This window comes from Indicator indicator, chromosome 15 (genome assembly GCF_027791375.1).
Source record: "Indicator indicator isolate 239-I01 chromosome 15, UM_Iind_1.1, whole genome shotgun sequence".
NCBI classification, from domain to species: Eukaryota; Metazoa; Chordata; class Aves; order Piciformes; family Indicatoridae; genus Indicator; species Indicator indicator.
Window position 1 is genome coordinate 17,313,810 of NC_072024.1, and position 18,082 is coordinate 17,331,891.

An 18,082-nucleotide genomic window follows, 5' to 3' on the forward strand; every position below is an offset into this window, starting at 1 on the left:
TGCTTGTTTCTCTTGTGTGAGATCCACAGCAGGATGGAGCATGGCTGTGTATAGCCTGAGGAGGGCTGCCAGCACAAGTGCCCTTTATCTGGCACAGGGAGGCCCAGCAGCACATGGGCTGTAGCTGTGGTTAGGTAAGCTGCCAGCTGGGGCTTCGGCTGCACTCCGACGTGCCACTGCACCTGTCAGTCAGTCCAAGGTACCAAGACAGGCAGAAAGGTTTACTGCACTTTCTTTTCTCCAAAACCTCACATCAAGTTTTGCTTTTCAGGCAGTCATAACCCACTGCAGGACAAAGACAGGCATCTTTCAGGTTAAATATAAGGAAATAAAAAAGCAGAAGGCCAACTAAGTTGCAGTTTTATTTGAGGTCAGGGGTGTTTGCAGAGCTCTTTGGGCACTCTGTCATGGCTCTGAACAGCAGCAAAACGCTCCAGCTTCCCCTGTCCCCTGACTCACTGAAATCAAAGCTCTTTAATTTACTGCTACACATATAATCCTCTGAGGGTTTTTTAGCTGAAGGAGCCCCCATTTGCCTCCTTCCTTAGCTGCATTGTTCCTGTTGAAGAATCTTCTCCAGGAGCTAGGATGGGCTGTCACACCACAAGCCACCTTGGCACCTGCTGGCAGAAACTGCTTTGGGGAGAGAAGGGTACCTATTAAGACTGACAGACCAAGACTGTCAGATGTGTGAGCACTGCAAATTGTTATTTAATTAAGGAAATGGGAGGTTCAGCTTAATTAAAGTTGCATTCCAAAAATCACTTATTATCTCTTCAAGACACTGAGCTCAGCAACAGCTCCTGCTGTTGATGGGGCAGCACTAGGGAATCCCTTTTGGACTGCCTTTACTACATCTGTTTTCTCCTCACACACATTCTCCTTCAGCTAAGTTCTGACCAAGGGAAAGCATTTTGCAGTGAAAATAAAATCAAAATGGGTTTATCCAGCTCCATTTTCAGAGGTGTGTTTGCCATCCCTGGTTTTATCTGCCATACACCAAGCATTGCTCCCTGTAATGTTACTGCCTCTGCTCCCTTCTGCCAAGGAAATTCGTCTGCAGGCTTGAAACACGTTCCCATACTCAGCTGGCAGTGCACTGAGGTAAGCAAAGTTCATAATGTCAGTGAAGTCATCCCAAACAACACCCTGAGTTCACTCTGGGTTCCCTAAGGTCCTGGGCCATGTTCATGCAGGTCTGGTCCACCAGCTCAGCTCCTCTGCTCCCTTTTTGAGCTGGCACCAGGCATTTGGTCACAACACCAGTGCAGTGGTGCCTTGGGCCAAGGCAACAGTGTCCAGGCCTTTAGCAGCCCATAATGGCTGCAGATCTCCATCAAGAACGGTTTGCAGCTGAGGCAGGTGCTGCTTTGGGATGCTGCCAGTCCTGCTGCCAGGTGCAGATGCTCATGAACACAGCATAATCACACCACTGTCAGGAAGATTAGCCTTCTGCAGATACTTCTCCCTCTGCAGTCCAATCTCAAACACCCTGTGCTAGTATCCACTTGCGCTGCACTTTCCTGCATTGCAAGACCTGCACTGTGCACCAATCTGTAGCTGCCTTCAGCCATCCTGGACAGGCCTGAACCTCTGTGAGCTGCCCACATAGACAGGCATTGCACATCTCAGGGCTGTACAGCATGGCACTGCCCAGCACTACATTGTACAGCCAGGGACTACACATACCCAGCACCGCATTGCACAGGGCCGCAGGATAGAGCTGTATTGTATCGCCCAGCACCATGCTGCATTACACAGTCCTGTGTTGCACTGCACAGCTCTGTGTTGCATTACAGCTCAGCACTGCACTGAAGAGTTTTATGTTGCATTACACAGCCCTGAATTGCATTACAACGCCCTGTGTTGCATTACACGGCTATGTGTTGCATTACACAGTCCTGTGTTGCATTGCACAGCCCTGCGTTGCACTGTATTGCATTACTCAAGGCTGTGTGGCGTTGCACTGCACAGCGCTACGTTGCATTTCACAGCCCTGGGCTGCATTACACAGGCGTATGCTGCACCCGGCTCGGCCGTGCGAGCGCTAACGCGCATGCGCGGCACAGTCTGTCCAAGCCCCGCCTGGATGGGTCACAGCCCCACCTGTCGGGCGCCAAGCCCCGCCTCTCCGGCGCCAAGCTCCGCCCCCGTGGCGCGCCGCGAGCCTGCCCCGGCAGGCGGCTGCCAATAAAGAGGTGGCGGGCGGGGCGAGCCGCACCCTGAGGGGAGGTTTGGGCAAGATGGCGGTGGTAGGATTGCAGGTCGGGCTGTGGGCTGCAGCGGGCGGCGGTGGCGGCAGCAGCCGGAGAGGAGCTGTAACGGCGTGAGCGCAGGCGGCAGCCGTGCTCCTGAGTTTCTGGCGGCATCATGGAAGCGGCGGCGGGGAGCGAGGACGGCGAAGATCCCCCGCGGGAGGCCCGAGTCCTGGGTTCCGAGCTTGTGGACACCTACACGGTACGGGGCTGGAGGGAGACTGCATCTCGGGGGGGGTGGTCCCGCGGAGCCGGTGCCACGGGTCCCGCGGAGGCGAGTGGGGTGGCCATGAGGGACGTGCTGGGAAGCGGGTGATGGTGGCAGCGAAGCGGGGAGGTGTGGAGGAGCGGGCTCGCTTCAGGCAGCCTGCGGTGTACCGAGGCGAGCGGGCCGCGGCCGCGCTTGGTGCTGCGTTGCCTCCTGCTTAGTGCCATCGTCTCCATCCCGGCTCCGAGCGAGCCGGGCAGCAGTTCCAGGCCAGGTTTCGTACCCACGTTAAAGCCGGAGCGAGAATCTTTTGCAGAAGTTTCCGAGCGGGTTCTGCCTCGGTGAAGGAACGGTGTCCGGGGAAATGAGCCCCGGAGTGGCATAGGAGCGAGGCTGCAGGTCTCAGCCTGAGCTTCTCGTAGCTTTAGCCCTTTGGGAGAGCTGCTGTTGTAGTAGGGGCTGAGCTTGCAAATGTCGTTTTCTTGGCCATAAGTATATACGTATATGTATGTACTTGTGCATATGGTTATGAAAAATTATTGCATAAACATATCTTTTAAAGCTGGACTGAATATAGTAGGAAATTTTTTTGAGGGGCGAAAATACTGTAGAAATCCCTGTTGAAAAGCGAGTTGTATTTTCAGAGGAAAGCAGGTTATTTAAGTGTGACACTTCTTCTCTTACCTTAAAAAAAAAAAAAAAAAAGGAAAGATCACCACCAGTGATGTTGTTTGGGGAATGAGTTACTTTTTTGATGTATAACTTGTTTTTTAACTGGCTGTGTTCTACCAAGGGTTAATTGGTCTGTTTTTCAGGAAGCAGCTCATCATAAAACAAACCTCAGCATAATTGCAGACAGAAAACATCTCAAGCACACCACCCTTTAGTTATATAACTAAAAAATATTTTCTGCTTCTACCGTAGTGTGATTTCAATTGTATTTTTTGGGGGTAAGATTGTACATAATGGTGTCAGATTTCTTCCTGCTATGGAAACCTAAAAGGCAAAGGACAGCAATTGTCTAGAAAGAAAATATTTCTAAAATTATGTGATAGTTACAAGTAATACTTGAGGTTACTGTCCCTGAGAAAGTATCTAGAGAAAACAGAGCAACAGGAGAGTGATTTCTGAGTTTCTAATAGGACAGAGCGTTTGCACAGCTATGGTATGTGAAGGGCCTAACTTCTTTCCAGTTAATAACCCTTGAAACACCATGGTGTAGGAATGACTGTCAGGGAGGAGATGAGTAGCCATATTTGCAGACAACATTGCCATGAGTGTTCAGTGAAGGAGTTGGTTAGACGCTTTATATAAATTCTTGAAAACTTCATCAGCTCCTTCTGTTGTGTTAGCTGCAGGATGTGCATTCACAGCAATGGTCCTGCTGCTATTGAGGTGGTCCTGCTCTCTGTGTTAGGATGTGGTTCATCCCCTAAGCAAGTTGGTTTTCACAGCTCCTGATCTGCTGAAAAGTGTGCTGCTACCTGTGGCATGGCAACTGGAAACATTCCTGTCAGACATGAACCGACACTCAGCAGTGTTTGTCTTGGTGTTGACAGTTTTCAGTAGTGCTTGGCCATACCAAGTAAATCACAGAATGGTTTGAGTTGGAAGGGACCTTAAAGATCATCTAGTTCCAACCTGCCTGCCATAGGTAGGGACACCTTCCACCTTCCATGAGGCTCAAGGCCTCATCCAGCATGGCATTGAAATCTCCAGGGAGGGGGCATCTACGACCTCCTTGGGCAACCTGTTGCAGTGTCTCACCACCCTCACTGTAAAGAATTTCATTCTAATTTCTAATCTAAATCTATTCTCCTCAAGATTAAATCCATCCCTCTCATCCTATTACAACACTAGTGAGAAAGTTAAGTCACTTGAATTAAGAAAATGTCAAAATATTATCTTCCCCATGATTCCACTGGAGTTTATGGACACAGGAGGTGAAGTGATAGCTACTTTGCTACTCCAGCCTGCAAATGTGTATTGTGGTACAGCCTTCCTTTGGTGATGCCATTAATGTGCTAGATTGAGCTGTGGTTCAGGCAATATAGCTTTGCTGCAGGTAGTGTTCAACACATCAGCTGGTAGTTGGAGATAGCATTTTAAGCTGCTGCAGCTAAGCCCAAGGAAGCTTTTTTTTTTTTTTCAAGGCTAGATTATTTTTTTTTTCCTTAAATGAATACAGTTCTGGAAATACCATGTGATTTTAATGTCATTTTTCTTGGGAGGGTGTCTGAAAGGCAAGATTTACCAGTATTTGGACATACTTTGATTCTCTTGCTGTATTTTTTTGTGTAAACCTGAAACTGCAAGCCTGCAGCCGGTTTGTATGAGATAGATTTAATACATGAGAAATGTAGGAACAGATCTTTAAATGAAAAGAAATGGTATGAATTTATTCACAAGGTGAAAGCTTCTACTAAACTTAGCAGTTGTTTAGTGTTCCAATTTAGATTAGTGTCCTGTACTTAAGGACAGGATAAAGACCTGTACCAGGGCAGAAGTGAAGAAGTCAAATGGTATGAAAGTCAGATCTGGTAAAGATGAGAGGAGATGCAGCAGTGGTAAGTTGCACCTTTATCAATGGAGTTATGGTGGCAGTTGTCCTATTTACACCCTAGTATTTGAAAGTGTTGTTTTTCTTATGCCATGTGTGCTTCCCCCTGTACTCTTTATTTCATAGCTTGTAATCTCAACAGCAGAAGACTTAATGACATCCATTTGACAGTTGTGAGATTAAATCCTGTGAAATTTAACAGGGAGGCCCACAGTTCTGTGTCATTTTGAAGGTACTCTTAAAATGTGTGATTCTTCTTGTAGTTGTTAGAGTGGGAGGCAAGGTAATGATAAATTCAACATTAAAAAAATGCAGTTGGTAATTTTTATTCTGTTGGGCTAGAAAACTAGGAACACTTGTACTAGGTATTTCTCTTGCATGTACTAGTAGTCCAGCTAGATGCTGACTGAAGACTGGCTGGTTGCTAGAAGGCCTCAAGGCTGCTTCATTTGTTTCCTGCTGTGCATTTGTTTGGCCTAGAATTGCCTTCCTGCTTTTCCTGTCACTTTGCAGCTGTTTTTAATATAAATGCTACCTTTAATATTTAAAGAAATACTGTGGCTTCCTTGAACGGGTGTAAACAGTCTGCTTGAGGAGGAGATGCTGTTGCATCACTGCTCTGGAATTTGGGACTTACTGGCTTTAGTCACACCTGTGTCCCAGGCTTCTATGGGCAGCTCTGCCTGTCATTTGTGAAGTGAGGTACTTGTCTCTTTGTTGGCAATGCTGAAGTATGAAGTTGGATGAGAAGGACTCTAGAAATGCAAGATTTCCATGTAAAACCAGCTGGGTGTGGTTTTGTGATGTGTGCAGGCAGTCTGGAATCACTGCTGTTCATTGAACAGCTGCTTTTAAAATTACACATCTTAAAGAAAAATGGTAGTAAATGTTTCACCTTTATTTAGGGATAGCAAGGCAAACTGCCTAGTGATGTGTGCACTTAACTGCAGAGAGTCTGAAGTGACAAATTAGAAAATCATGAGAATATACATCGCTGCTGATGTGTTAACCACTCTGCAAAGCAGAAACAGCTGCTTTAGAGAAAAGTGTACAAAATGTATTACGCAGAAGGAAGAGTTTGGTGGAGCCAGGGGGAGCAGGAAAACCTGCAAATGCAAACACTTGTGCGTTTTTTTTTTCCTCAGTAGAAATGGAGTTTATGGCATAAATAGGGATGGATGTTTCAGATGGTATATTATGTCTGGAAGACAGTGCAGCGGGAGAGAATTTCATCATGTTTCCATCCATGCCTTCTAGCAGTTGGCTTGACAGGTAGGCAGTCATTGAAGAGTCTTAACTTAAAACTGTCAGCGTTGTCAGGTTAGTGCACTCAATTAATTGACAGTGTACTTAGATATCTGGCTTTTTTATAGACACTTATATATTGCTCATTTTTGCTTTCGAGTGATTTATTTCTGTACTGAAGCAAGTTTTTGGAGCACATAAGCGTATTGCATTTGTGCTTATTGTTAAAGATAATGGCAGCTTGTGGATTGATGTCAAATCAGTTGCTGTCCTTCTGCACACTGATGCTGTTTGCAGGGGGAATATGTACAGCCAGTTCTGACTGCATTTGCCTCTGGCTTTCTAAAGACTTGAGGAATGTTATCAATGCATGTAAAGACTCACTTTAATGGGTGTTTTCCTGACCAAACTATCCATTTGGCTCAGTGCTTTGTTTCTAGGAGTGGTCAGTGCTTGTTATTTTAGCAAAAGGATACAAAGCCTTTGTTATATGTTTATTCTGACTGTATTTTATACAGAGAGGAGGGGCATTCCTTCCCAATCTCCTCAGGTGAGCTGTGAAGTTTACCCTGTTTTCAGTGTAATCAGAGGGTTTGTGTGTTGTTCCCTCAGTCTGTCTTGCATTTAGCTGTACTGCTTGATCTGCCTTAACTTAGCACAATCAGCTCTTAAAAAGATCTACTCTTCTTATTATGGCTTCTAAATGTAGTACCCCGTTAGCTCTAACTTTAGTCATCTTGTTTCTTGGAGTCTCTCCTTGCTTTCCTCAGCGTTATGAGGTGCTTTTGAACACTCAGGTTATTCCTGTTCTAGTTTGTTACCAGCACAGTGAATAATCATCTGCTGTTTCCCAACACAACATGACAGGAAGGCAGACGCAGGCCTTAATTGAGACTGTGATTCTCTGTAGGCATTCATCTGTGTCGTCAGTCCCCATCCAAACACTGCTGTGTCACTTGCTGTGTGCACCAGACATCTTGATTCAGTTCTCTGGTGGACTTGGGTTTTGTTCAGCAAGTGGTATTCTGTTTAACGTTTGGTAGTTCCCCCGTCTCTACTAGCAATAAGTGGAACTGGTCTTTTATGTTACAAACAAACTGTTGATGCTTTTTGTTTCCTCAAGTGGGTTTAGCAACAAGATGTGCATCAGTCTCATGGCAGTTATGAGTCAGGTTTGTGTGGTCTGTGGTAGTAAGCATGTATGAAATGCTTTCAAGATTTGATTATGACTTGTTTTGTGTTTTTCCCCCAAGGAATATAGTTGAGTTGGATAACACAGTTTATTTAACTTGTTATTTTCAAGTAGCTGTAAAACTGGTTTTGCTGAACCTTGTTTCTAGTTTGTGTTTTCTTTTATACTTGTAAAGTTTCTTTGGGATGTCTTTTCTGATGTATCCAAAGGCAGGTTGTGACTGCCTTGCAGAGAAGTCACCTACAATGAAAATCTTGAATTACTTGGCACATACATGGTTAAAAATACTTTTTTGTCTGCAAAGAATTGTTAGGTTGCTTCAGATAATGGTACTGGTTCTTTGGGCACAATTGCAATTCTCAGCTGGTTTGTGTGTTTTACCCTAAAAGGAATAAAACAGTTAACATCCAGCCAAAGGATTTGTCTGGATTTCTGAAGGGTTAAGCTACAGATTTGTGCTTAATAATGAATTGGCAGCAGGATGGTTGCCAAGTTCCTCCACCCATCATGGAACTTGGTAGATTGAAGAATATATGCTGCTGTCTCAGGTGTGTTGTGGGTAGCTCTAAATACCAAACTAATTTAACAAAAACCTTCAGAAAGAAGTAGCTTAGATCTTGGTTATAAATCTCTGGGCTGCAAAAATAAAAGCTGTTGTTTTACAGGGCGTCTGCATGTGTTTGTTTTTGGAGCAGCCTTGTGAATGAGATTAGGCATCCTATATCAGTAAAGTCATTGTAGAAATTTGGATTAGCTTTTAATTAACTGTTACTTTAAAAGTGTAGAGTCACTATGGAGTGCTATGTTAACCAGCGCAGTCAGCTTCTCTTTAAATAAAGACAAATGTTTTGCAGTTCTCTTACTTTAATTTCTTCCTTGCAGGTATACATTATTCAGGTCAGCGTTGGCAATCATCAGTGGACAGTCAAACATCGCTACAGTGATTTCCATGACCTGCATGAAAAGGTAAAGATAGTAAAGCTGTGGCCTTGATCTCTTATGAAAGATTATGCAATCTGTATGCTTGTTGCATGGGATATAAATTCTTTACTCAGTAAAGAGGAATGATATCTACCATCTGAACTGCAGACTACATCCTTTTTCCTATGACTGGTATTACTTGCCCCTGTTACATTCCTTTCTTCAACTGAGTTTGGTCTGGAGAATTTTAGCCTTGGACAGAAGCTTGTACAAGAGAGCAGAGTTAAGGACAGTCATTAGAAGTTTTTCCAAGAGATGCTCATGTAGTCGAAAGCTGGATTGGAGCAAAGACTTCTGGAAGGAGTGAGTGGTAAAACTGTCCTCAGACAGTAGCATTGCGGTGGTTGCTTACTAGTGCTGATTAAAAGCAGCACTGTAGGAGTATTCAAGTAGAAGTCCACAGTATTCAAGAGTGGACTGTTTTTTTTTTTTTAGAGATACATCAGTTACTCTGTTTTTTTCTTAGTTACATTCTGTCCTGGGGTACTGTGAAAACTCAGAAAACTATTACTGAGCTTCTCATCGTTTTTATGATAAAGTGTTCTTCCTGAAAATACATAATGCTTTCAGGTCAACATCTAAATTTACTGAGGTCATTTTTCTTTCCATCTTGCCAAGATTAGGCAATTTGCTCTTGATGTGTTCCATTTCATCTTCTGTGCAAGTTCAGATGTCTCAGTCTCGTAGTAAGTCTGGTCTTTCTCTTTCAGCTTGTTTCAGAAAAGAAAATAGATAAAAATCTATTACCTCCTAAGAAGATTATTGGAAAAAATTCCAAAAGCCTGGTGGAGAAAAGACAAAAGGAATTAGAGGTCTACCTGCAAACTCTGCTCATCAAGTTCCCTGTCACTGCTCCAAAAGTTTTGTCACACTTCCTACACTTCCATTTATATGTAAGTTATGTTTCTAGCATATGAAATGGAGACCCAAGTGTCTTTCCCTGCTTCTCTGATTTAGAGAATTGTATGGAATCCTCACAAAATAGATGAAACTGCTTTTTTGCCAGCATTTTACACAATGTAACAAACAAAGCATATTTTAAAGATTTTGACACCTCTTTTTTTCCAGCAGTGCTGGCAAGTAGTGTGGGTGGGGACTCTAAGAGGAGAAAATGAGTGCTTGCAGGGTAGTTGAAAGCTGTGAATAAATCTGAAGCTGGATTGGTTTTTAGGCTGAAGTCGATAGTGCTGGCTCCCTTGAGGAGCATTGCATAATTGATTCACACACCCCCTTACTTTAGTGGTTAATGGCTGGAGCTGTGGTTTACCCTGGAACAGTCTCCAGTAGCCCAGATGAAGAAAAATGGTACTTCTCCATGAGAAGCACCATGATGGAGTGGCCTCTGGAGGAATAACTGCAGACAGCAGACAGAATGTTATGGTAAAGAGTGCTTGAAGTAAGAAGCAGTGGCTTGCTTTCATGTCCAGACTGCAATTTGTTCATTCGTCTCTTGTGTGTAATTAGGCCTTGCTGCAGTATGGCATCATGTTGTAAGGGGAAGAATGGACTTCGTAAAGAGAAATGCACTGGAGAACTTAATGGAAAGGAGGAACAGAAATTACTTTGGGATGTGCTGAGATGTCCCTTCATGGTTTCATGTAAAGGCTTCAGAAATGAGTCACAAGTGGTCCATTAGATGTGTTAATTAAGCTTGAGCAACAAAGAAAATCCTGTTTTAGTTAGGTTTCATGAACATAATTATCCTGATGAGGCTTTAGAGTTTGGCTTAGATAAACAGTAGAAGGCTTACTTCAGTGTGCTATGGGCCTGCAGATTTGAGCAAGCAGCACTAGTTTGTCATGACCAAGCCCTCTGAACTGGGTTAGAGGCTTTAAATGTATTTAAAAGGTGTGTGATAATTTAGGGACAACTCTGTCCAGGAGCAAACTTCCCAGTCCTCAGGGGGTTGAATGAGTTTGTGTTCTTTGGCTAATCTGTCTCTTAAACACCTGTTTTGTTAGTGTTTCAGTACTGTAACTGTAACTTGAGAGGGTTTTATGCGGGCAGAAGTTCTTCCTTGTCCTTCCCTTATTCTTGAGACTTTTTGTTGGTGGTGTTATTTTCTTTTTTTATCTCTTGCTGCAATGTTCATCCTTTTTTACTTTAAAAAAAAAATCATCTTTTGGATATGAATGCTTCACTGTTTGTAAACTGCACTTGGGTATTAAGAGCAAAGCTGTGCTTAATCTGCATTTCTTTGCTTTAAAGGAGTCTTTCTTGAGGCATAAGTTCAATTGTTTTTGCCTGGAACTTCAGAGTACTTCTAAATATTTACAGAAAAAAGATAGTTACTCAGCAGAAAAGCTAAATATTTACCATAGCAATTCTACTGGAAAATGCTTTCCTGCAGAACTTTGATCTTATAAAATATCTTTGTTAGCAGACAGCCTCTGCATGCTTGAGCCATTGTCCCTGATACTGCCTCACTGGTTTATATAGGCAGGCTGCAATATGTTTTGTCTGTTCTTATTTGTAGTACTTTGAGTAGGGATTATTTAATTTTATTTCCCAGGTTAATAGAACTAAATGAAGTAGAAACACCTATCATGAATACATTAAAACCACTTCAAAGCCACTTCAACATTGAACAGGGTGTCTGCAGTGATACAGGGATGCTTTTTTTTGTGCACTTACACCTTTTCATCTCTAACTTGGTTTGTTAACTTACAGATAGCTTCTAAAAGAAAAAAATTGAGTAACCACAAACTGCTGTTCAGAGACACCTGCAAACAATGGTCTTCTGTTGGTTTAATGCATATGAGTGGTTAGAGCTAAGACAGAGGTCTCTTGTAGAGAGAGCAATAGAGTTGCTTTTTTTTCCCTGAACAGGCCAAGTCATAATCATGTTTCAATTGTAAATGTAAAAAAAATAAAATTATTCAGTGTCCCAGATGACGAAAGGGATACAGAGTATAGTTTTCAATCAAGTCTGTGCATGCCAAATGAGTTCAATTGGCTTATTTAAATGAGAGCTGGAATTGTTAAATTTCATTTGGAATGCATCTTCTAGCTTGTTGTTCTCAAAACTGATGTGGAGGCTTTGTTCATCCTCTGTGAGTGGGGTTTCAGATACACGATGAATGTTTTTCTAGAATGCTTACTTCATCAGATGAGATGAGCTATGTGCTGCAGATGTCCTGTGGATTTATTCCCTTGTTATGAATCATGAGGGATTTGTCAGCAAAGTAAACTCATCAAATATTCATGTTGTGATGATCCATAGTATCTGGATGAGATGCTTGTGTCTAGGGGAAGCTTCACTATCACAGTTGTGTGGGGTTTCTTTTGAGAAAGAACTGTTGGAAATGTGATCATAACTATTTCTAGACTTCCCCAGAGAGTTTGCTTTTTGTAGAGAAAAGTATGCCCAGATAAAATGCATGTACTGATCTTCATGGACCTTTAGATAAGAAAGAAAAATCCTTCTCATTTTTCTTTCTTTCTGGAGCTTTTGGTGCCTGGAACAGAGGTTGAGGACCTGGGTAGGTCCAGAAAGGTGGAACCCTCAACACCAGGAAGGACATGGACCTGATGGAGCAAGTCCAGAGGAGGGCCACAAAAATGATCAGGGGGTTGGAACAGCTTTGCTATGAAGACAGGCTGAGGGAGCTGGGGTTGTTCAGCCTGGAGAAGGCTCCAGGGCGACCTAATAATGACCTCCAGTACCTGAAGGGGCCCTACAAAAAGTACAGAGAAGAGACCAGAGTGATAGGATGCCTTTAGTGATAGGACAAGGGGCAATGGCTTCCAACTAGAGAAGAGCAGATTTAGGTTGGATGTTAGGAAGAAGTTCTTTACCATGAGGGTAGTGGAACACTGGAACAGGTTGCCCAGGGAGGTTGGTTGTGGCCCCATCCCTGGAGATATTCAAGGTGAGGCTCAACGGGGCTCTGGGCAATCTGATCCAGTTGAGGATGTCCCTGCTTACTGCAGAGGAGGTTGGACTAGATGATCTTTGGAGGTCCCTTCCAACCCAGACCATTCTATGATTCTATGGCTTCAAACTAGAGAATTTGGAGGGTCAAGAAAGGGGCTTCTAAATTAATCTGCAGCAAGCATAATAAAATTCAAGTCCAGAGGACTTTTTGTAGATCTTTTCTGCCCTGTAGACCTGTTCATCTAAACTTTTCCATGTATCAGTGATATTCTGGGGAAATGCAGAGTGCTTGATGCCTTAGGTGAGTCTTAAAAGTTAAAACTTGAACAATACTTCTTTTAGTGTTTCTTCAAAACCTTGCTCTTGTTCAAGTTGGGTAATGATGGCTAGTAACGGCTGCTCTAGTTGCTGTGTCTAATATGTGCAGGATGTAGTTATTCAAATGTAGTTCAGCATCTTCCATCTCAGAAATGAGAATTGTGTGAAATTAAATAATTCCAGGTAATTTTTAGGCAGTATTTTCAGGTTACAAAGAAATCCATGACACAGTCACAGCTGGTTTCTGTTTAAAATAAAAGTTCTGTGCCACAGCAAAAAGGATATTGCAGCAGAGGTACACACTGGAAAATTGGAACCATAAGTATGTAAATTACACTCAATTGCAATGGTTTATTCCTTGCAGGAGATCAATGGCATCACTGCTGCATTGGCTGAAGAGCTCTTCCACAAAGGTAAGGATCTTGCAAGAATTGAGCTGGCAGTGTTAAATATTCATACGCTGTGATTAGTTCATCTTCAGACACTGGCAGATCTGAATCTTCCATATGCAGCTTTGAAATGTTTTTCTTTATCTTCACTTTTTTTTTCCCCCCAGGTGTTAGTGCTTTGACTCAAGCTGCATTTTGGGAGGAGCTGTAGTGTTAGTGCAGCTATGTTTGGAAACAAAATGAAGAAATTGGTGAATTTAAGTTTTGGAAAGGGCCTACTACTTGGTGTCCTTAAAGGCTAGGATGTGGCACTGGTGATCAGAAGCTTTTGTTAAGCTTTCCCTCTTGGTATATTTGAGTGTAACCTGTAAGGAAACTTTTTTTACATTAGTATTGTTCTTCCACAATTAAGCAATAATGAGACTTGTGGTCAGTTAATTAAAGAATGTTTTCTTCTGAGGCTGGCAGATGAAAATGATGTGCACTTACTGTAACTGCAACAGTTCTGACTGGTCTGTTAACAGCAGGAGGCATGGGAATGATTAACCTGTGCTGTTTCTTATAAGGACATGCTAGATGCTGCTGTAGAGTTCCAGTTGCCTTGGGAAAATTTCAGTGTGCCATTTCAGACTGCTCTGGCATAATTCACTTCAGGTGAAGCTGTTTTACAGGATCCATGCAGCAAATTTTGGATGATTTTAAGGAATCTCCTAAAGAAATCTTTCCTGCTTGTGTAGTGCCTATAGTTTTACAGATACCAGAATCATTCATATTTGACTGCTCCATATTAGTGTAGCCTTCCAGTAATGTCCAGCTGGACTCTTGGACTTGTCCCAAATGCATTCAAAAGGAATTTTACTTCTCAGAGCATTTCTGAGAAGTCTGCTTATGAAAGCTGATGCTCTCTTGTCCATGAAGTCAAACTAGTGTCATAAATGGAGAGATTAATGCCACATGTGTGTGTTCTGACTGCTGTAGCCCACCTTAACTCTCCCAGTGCTTTCAGAGAGGATTTCAGATGCTGTTTCCTACTTTGACAATAGCATTTGATTCTAGAAATAGTATTACCAGGTAATGAATTTCCTGTTCTGGGAGTTTGCATTGGTATTAGTGTGGTGAAAGTCTCCTCATATTCTCCAGGAAAAGCATACTTGCTGCAATTCTTATTTTTAGGCAGTATTGCAAAAGATTTCAGGTCTGTTTTGTAGATGGCAGGTACTGCTTTTTCTAAATAGAGTAGGTGCTAACTACTAAACAACTTAGGGATGTATTGGAAAAAGTTTAGCTGCTTAAATTGTGTACATGAACTTTGACTCCAGCCCTGTTAAGACTGAGGGAAAGTTACCATCAGTAGTTTTAGGAGCCTCAAGCATTTATGAGACCCCATTGGAACACCTAGATTATTCTGGTGTTTAAAAAAAAAAAAAAAATCTTAATTCAGTCATTCTAGTTTAAAGTGGCAAAAAGCCATTGTTTTGGTACCTCAGTCATAAGATTAGAGTACAAATGACAAACATTAAATCTCTACCATTAGATCTTCCATGTAGCATTTCCTCTTGTGTAACCATTGCAGCACTGTTTGATATCATCTTCTGGTTTTCAGGGGAGCAGCTGCTAATGGCTGGAGAAGTCTTCACCATCAGGCCCTTGCAGTTATATGCTGTCACTCAGCAGTTGCTGCAGGGGAAGCCTACATGTGCTAATGGAGATGCCAAGACAGATCTAGGTCACATTCTGGATTTTACTTGTAGACTCAAGTATTTAAAGGTGAGTTATACTTACATAAACACAGAGATGCTGTATCTGCCAGGCTGCTGTGATTCTTAGCACGCTTCTGAAGTCTAGTTTGAATGCACAAAAACTTCACTGATAGGAAACACCTGCAAGCATTTAGAAGTCAGTCTTACACAGGTGTTTGTTCTGCCCACCTTCAATACACAGGTAGTTTTCTAGCAAAGAGGTTGATTCTCCAGTGTGGCATCTTCAACTGTGCTCTCTGGAGATGCACTCACAGGCTCTTAGTGGGTGCTGGGAGGAATGGGGAGTCTGCAGTCTTTGCAGATACTGTGGGTATCTGCGTATGTATACATGTGCAGAAAATCCTGTGCCCCTTCTTACTTTTGACTACCTGAAAGTTTTGGAGGGTTTTGTTTGGAAAAAAAAAAAAAAAAAAAAGCCCAAACTGCAAACCACACACCAAACACAGAAAAACCCTCAAGAAAACAACAGCAAAAAAAATTCTAAACAAATTACTATTTCAGAACAAATGTAAAATGGCCTCTGAACAGGTCATTTCTGTCTGCAGTCAGGTTGTTCTTTTTCCTAACAAATAATTGAACTGGAAGGACTTTGAGTAATGTTTTTTTAATGGTGCTTGCTAGAGCTTAAAGACTTTTTTAGCCCTTTAATTGTGAAGAGCTTTCTTTTAACTGTGTGGTGTGTTCAAGGGGAAACAAAGTAATGGATTGGGGGAAGCTTCCCTGAAGGACTTGGAAGTTATGAAGGCTAAATCACAGCTGGACTGGTCCTGTGGCTTTTCACTTTCCCATGCTCTGTGTGGATTTTTCTGTACAGAGGATTCTCTGGCTGAGGAGTACATCATTTAGATAAAGATCCAGCTTTGTAATTTCTGGCCCTTCTGAGTGCTTGTGAGTGCTCTGAGCTTACATCCTTCAGAGCTTGTGTGATATATCAAAAACTTGAGAGATTTCTCCCAAAATTCTATTAACAGCAAACATAAATAAAACCACTAGTATATCTTTTATACTGTTGACATGCTCTGAGGCCAGGATCCAGAGACCACATGGAAATAGTAGATGCAATTTTATTAGATGTGCTCCAATATCTAGTGTTTTCTTCAAATCCATCTTCTCAGTGCCTTGAACTTCATCCCTTTAGTGGAACTGAAGACAGTTCTGTCTTGGAGGATTCTGATGTTTTGTGAAGTTTTTAGTGAATGCAGCTCTGGCTTAGTCAGCTGAGGATGACTGCTTGGCTGGTCTTGCCCACAGTAGCTTTTTTGCCTGTCCCATGTACTGCAAAATACAAGCACAAGGTGGCAGTTCAAGTTCAGTGATTCAAGCTCAATGCACTTACCTGGAGCAACAAACTTTTTTTCCTGAAGAGTTACTCTGCAAGTTTCATGAACCATTCCATACTTGAAAAATTGGTTGGGGCTTTGACTGTCTTTCCAAGCTGCTGTATTTGTGTTGTTGCCTGTGTAGACAATCTGAAGCAAGGACAAGTTGGATTATGTGCAGTAACTCTTCAATGTACATTACTAGGTGACTGGAACAGGGGGACCTTTTGGAACCAGTAACATTCAGGAGCATCTCTTGCCTTTTGATCTCTCAATTTTCAAGTCACTTCATCAAATCGAGGTACGGCTGAGATACTGCTCAGTGTTTTAGAGGCTCTGTGAGTGCCAGGTCTGCTGCATATATCTGAGTTGGTAATGGTGTGCTTTGATTTGGTGCTCAGAATGGGGAGTGCAGTGTTCAGGACTGTTTTCATTTACAAAGGGTTGGTGGTTTGGTTTGGTTTTTTGTGGTACTTTGGGTTTTTTGGTTTTCCCCACAAGTCCTGAAAATGAGGATGTCAAATGTTAGAACAGCTTGCACTGTGTCCTCAAAAACAATGTGATGTGCAGCATACACACAAAACCTACACCAGAGTGGCTTTCAATCACCTTGATCTAATAAATGGATTCTTATGAAATCTCTTGCAAAGTACTTTCTGTTTGGAAATCACCAAATACTTGTGAAAATGTCCTGACATTAACTTAGCTTATGAAAGTACTTCTGGGTGCAGTGCTTCTTGCTTGATAATTTACAGGGTTTTTTCAGTCTGATTTCAGCACTAGTAACAGGCTTTCTGGTAGAAGTTCTTCAATAACTGTTATAAAATACACTTCTGACCATCTCAGATCTTTTCAGAGAGAGAATATCCAATTTCAACAAGACTTGGACAGGCTGGAGAGCTGGGCAGGGAGAAACTTAATAAAATTCAACAAGGGCAAGTGTAGAGTCTTACACCTGGGAAAGAACAACCCTGTGGATCAGTATAAGTTGGGGACTGACCTGCTGGAGAGCAGTGAAGGGGAAAAGGACCTGGAGGTGTCCTAGTGGATGGAGGGTTGGCCATGAGCCAGCAGTGGGCTCTTGTGGCCAAGAAGGTCAATACCATTCTGGGGTGTACTAGAAGGGATGTGGCTAGTAGGTTGAGAGAGGTTCTCCTCCCCTTCTACTCTTCCAGATGTGGCCTCACCAGGTCATATTGTGTATAGTTCTAGGACCCTCAGTTCAGGAAGGAACTCAGGGAACTGCTTGAAACAGTCCAGTGCAGAGCTACAAAAATTAAGATAGTGGAACATCTTCTTTATGAGGACAGACTGAGGGAGCTGGGGCTCTTTAGCTCGGAGAAGGGGAGACTAAGAGCTGACCTCATTCATGTTTATAAATGTGTAAAGGGTGAGTGCCAAGAGGATGGAGCCAGGCTCTTCTTGGTGATGCCCAATGACAGGACAGGGGGCGATGGGTGGAACTTGGGGCATAGGAAGTTCCATGGAAACAGGAGGAAAAATGTTTTCACTGTGAAGGTGACTGAACACTGGAACAGGCTGCCCGGGTAGGGTGTGGAGTCTCCCTCTCTGGAGATGTTCAAAACCTGCCTGGATGTGTTCCTATGTGACCTGGTATAGGTGATCCTGCTCTGGCAGCGCGTTTGGACTGGATGATCTTTCAAGGACCCTTTTGGCCCCTAACATTCTATGATTCTGTGAATTTCAGTGGGAAGCAGCTTTGTTCATCTGTCCTATTGAGATAGACTGGGAGTTGGGGTTATTCAGCCTGGAGAAGAGAAGGCTCTGAGGAGACCTTATTGTGTCCTTCCAGTATCTTAAGGGGGCCTACAAGAAAGCTGGGGAGGGACTTTTTAGTACTTCAGGTAGTGATAGGACTAGGGGGAATGGAGCAAAACAAGAAGCGGATAGATTCAGATTGGATGTTAGGAAAAAGTTCTTCACCATGAGGGTGGAACAGGCTGCCCAGGGAGGTGGT

The 18,082-nt window shown here is 42.8% G+C and overlaps 1 protein-coding gene across 1 annotated transcript in view; it reads left to right on the plus strand.

Moving 5' to 3' along the window:
* The first annotated feature begins 2,370 nt into the window (after positions 1 to 2,370).
* Positions 2,371 to 18,082, plus strand: part of NISCH (nischarin) — a 32,459-nt gene continuing 16,747 nt past the window's right edge. Inside the window, exons 1-6 of the mRNA XM_054387176.1 lie at positions 2,371 to 2,457; positions 8,343 to 8,426; positions 9,152 to 9,334; positions 13,001 to 13,049; positions 14,629 to 14,792; positions 16,310 to 16,405. Coding sequence (XP_054243151.1) covers positions 2,371 to 2,457; positions 8,343 to 8,426; positions 9,152 to 9,334; positions 13,001 to 13,049; positions 14,629 to 14,792; positions 16,310 to 16,405 — 663 coding nt within the window. The remainder of the gene's footprint in view (positions 2,458 to 8,342; positions 8,427 to 9,151; positions 9,335 to 13,000; positions 13,050 to 14,628; positions 14,793 to 16,309; positions 16,406 to 18,082) is intronic.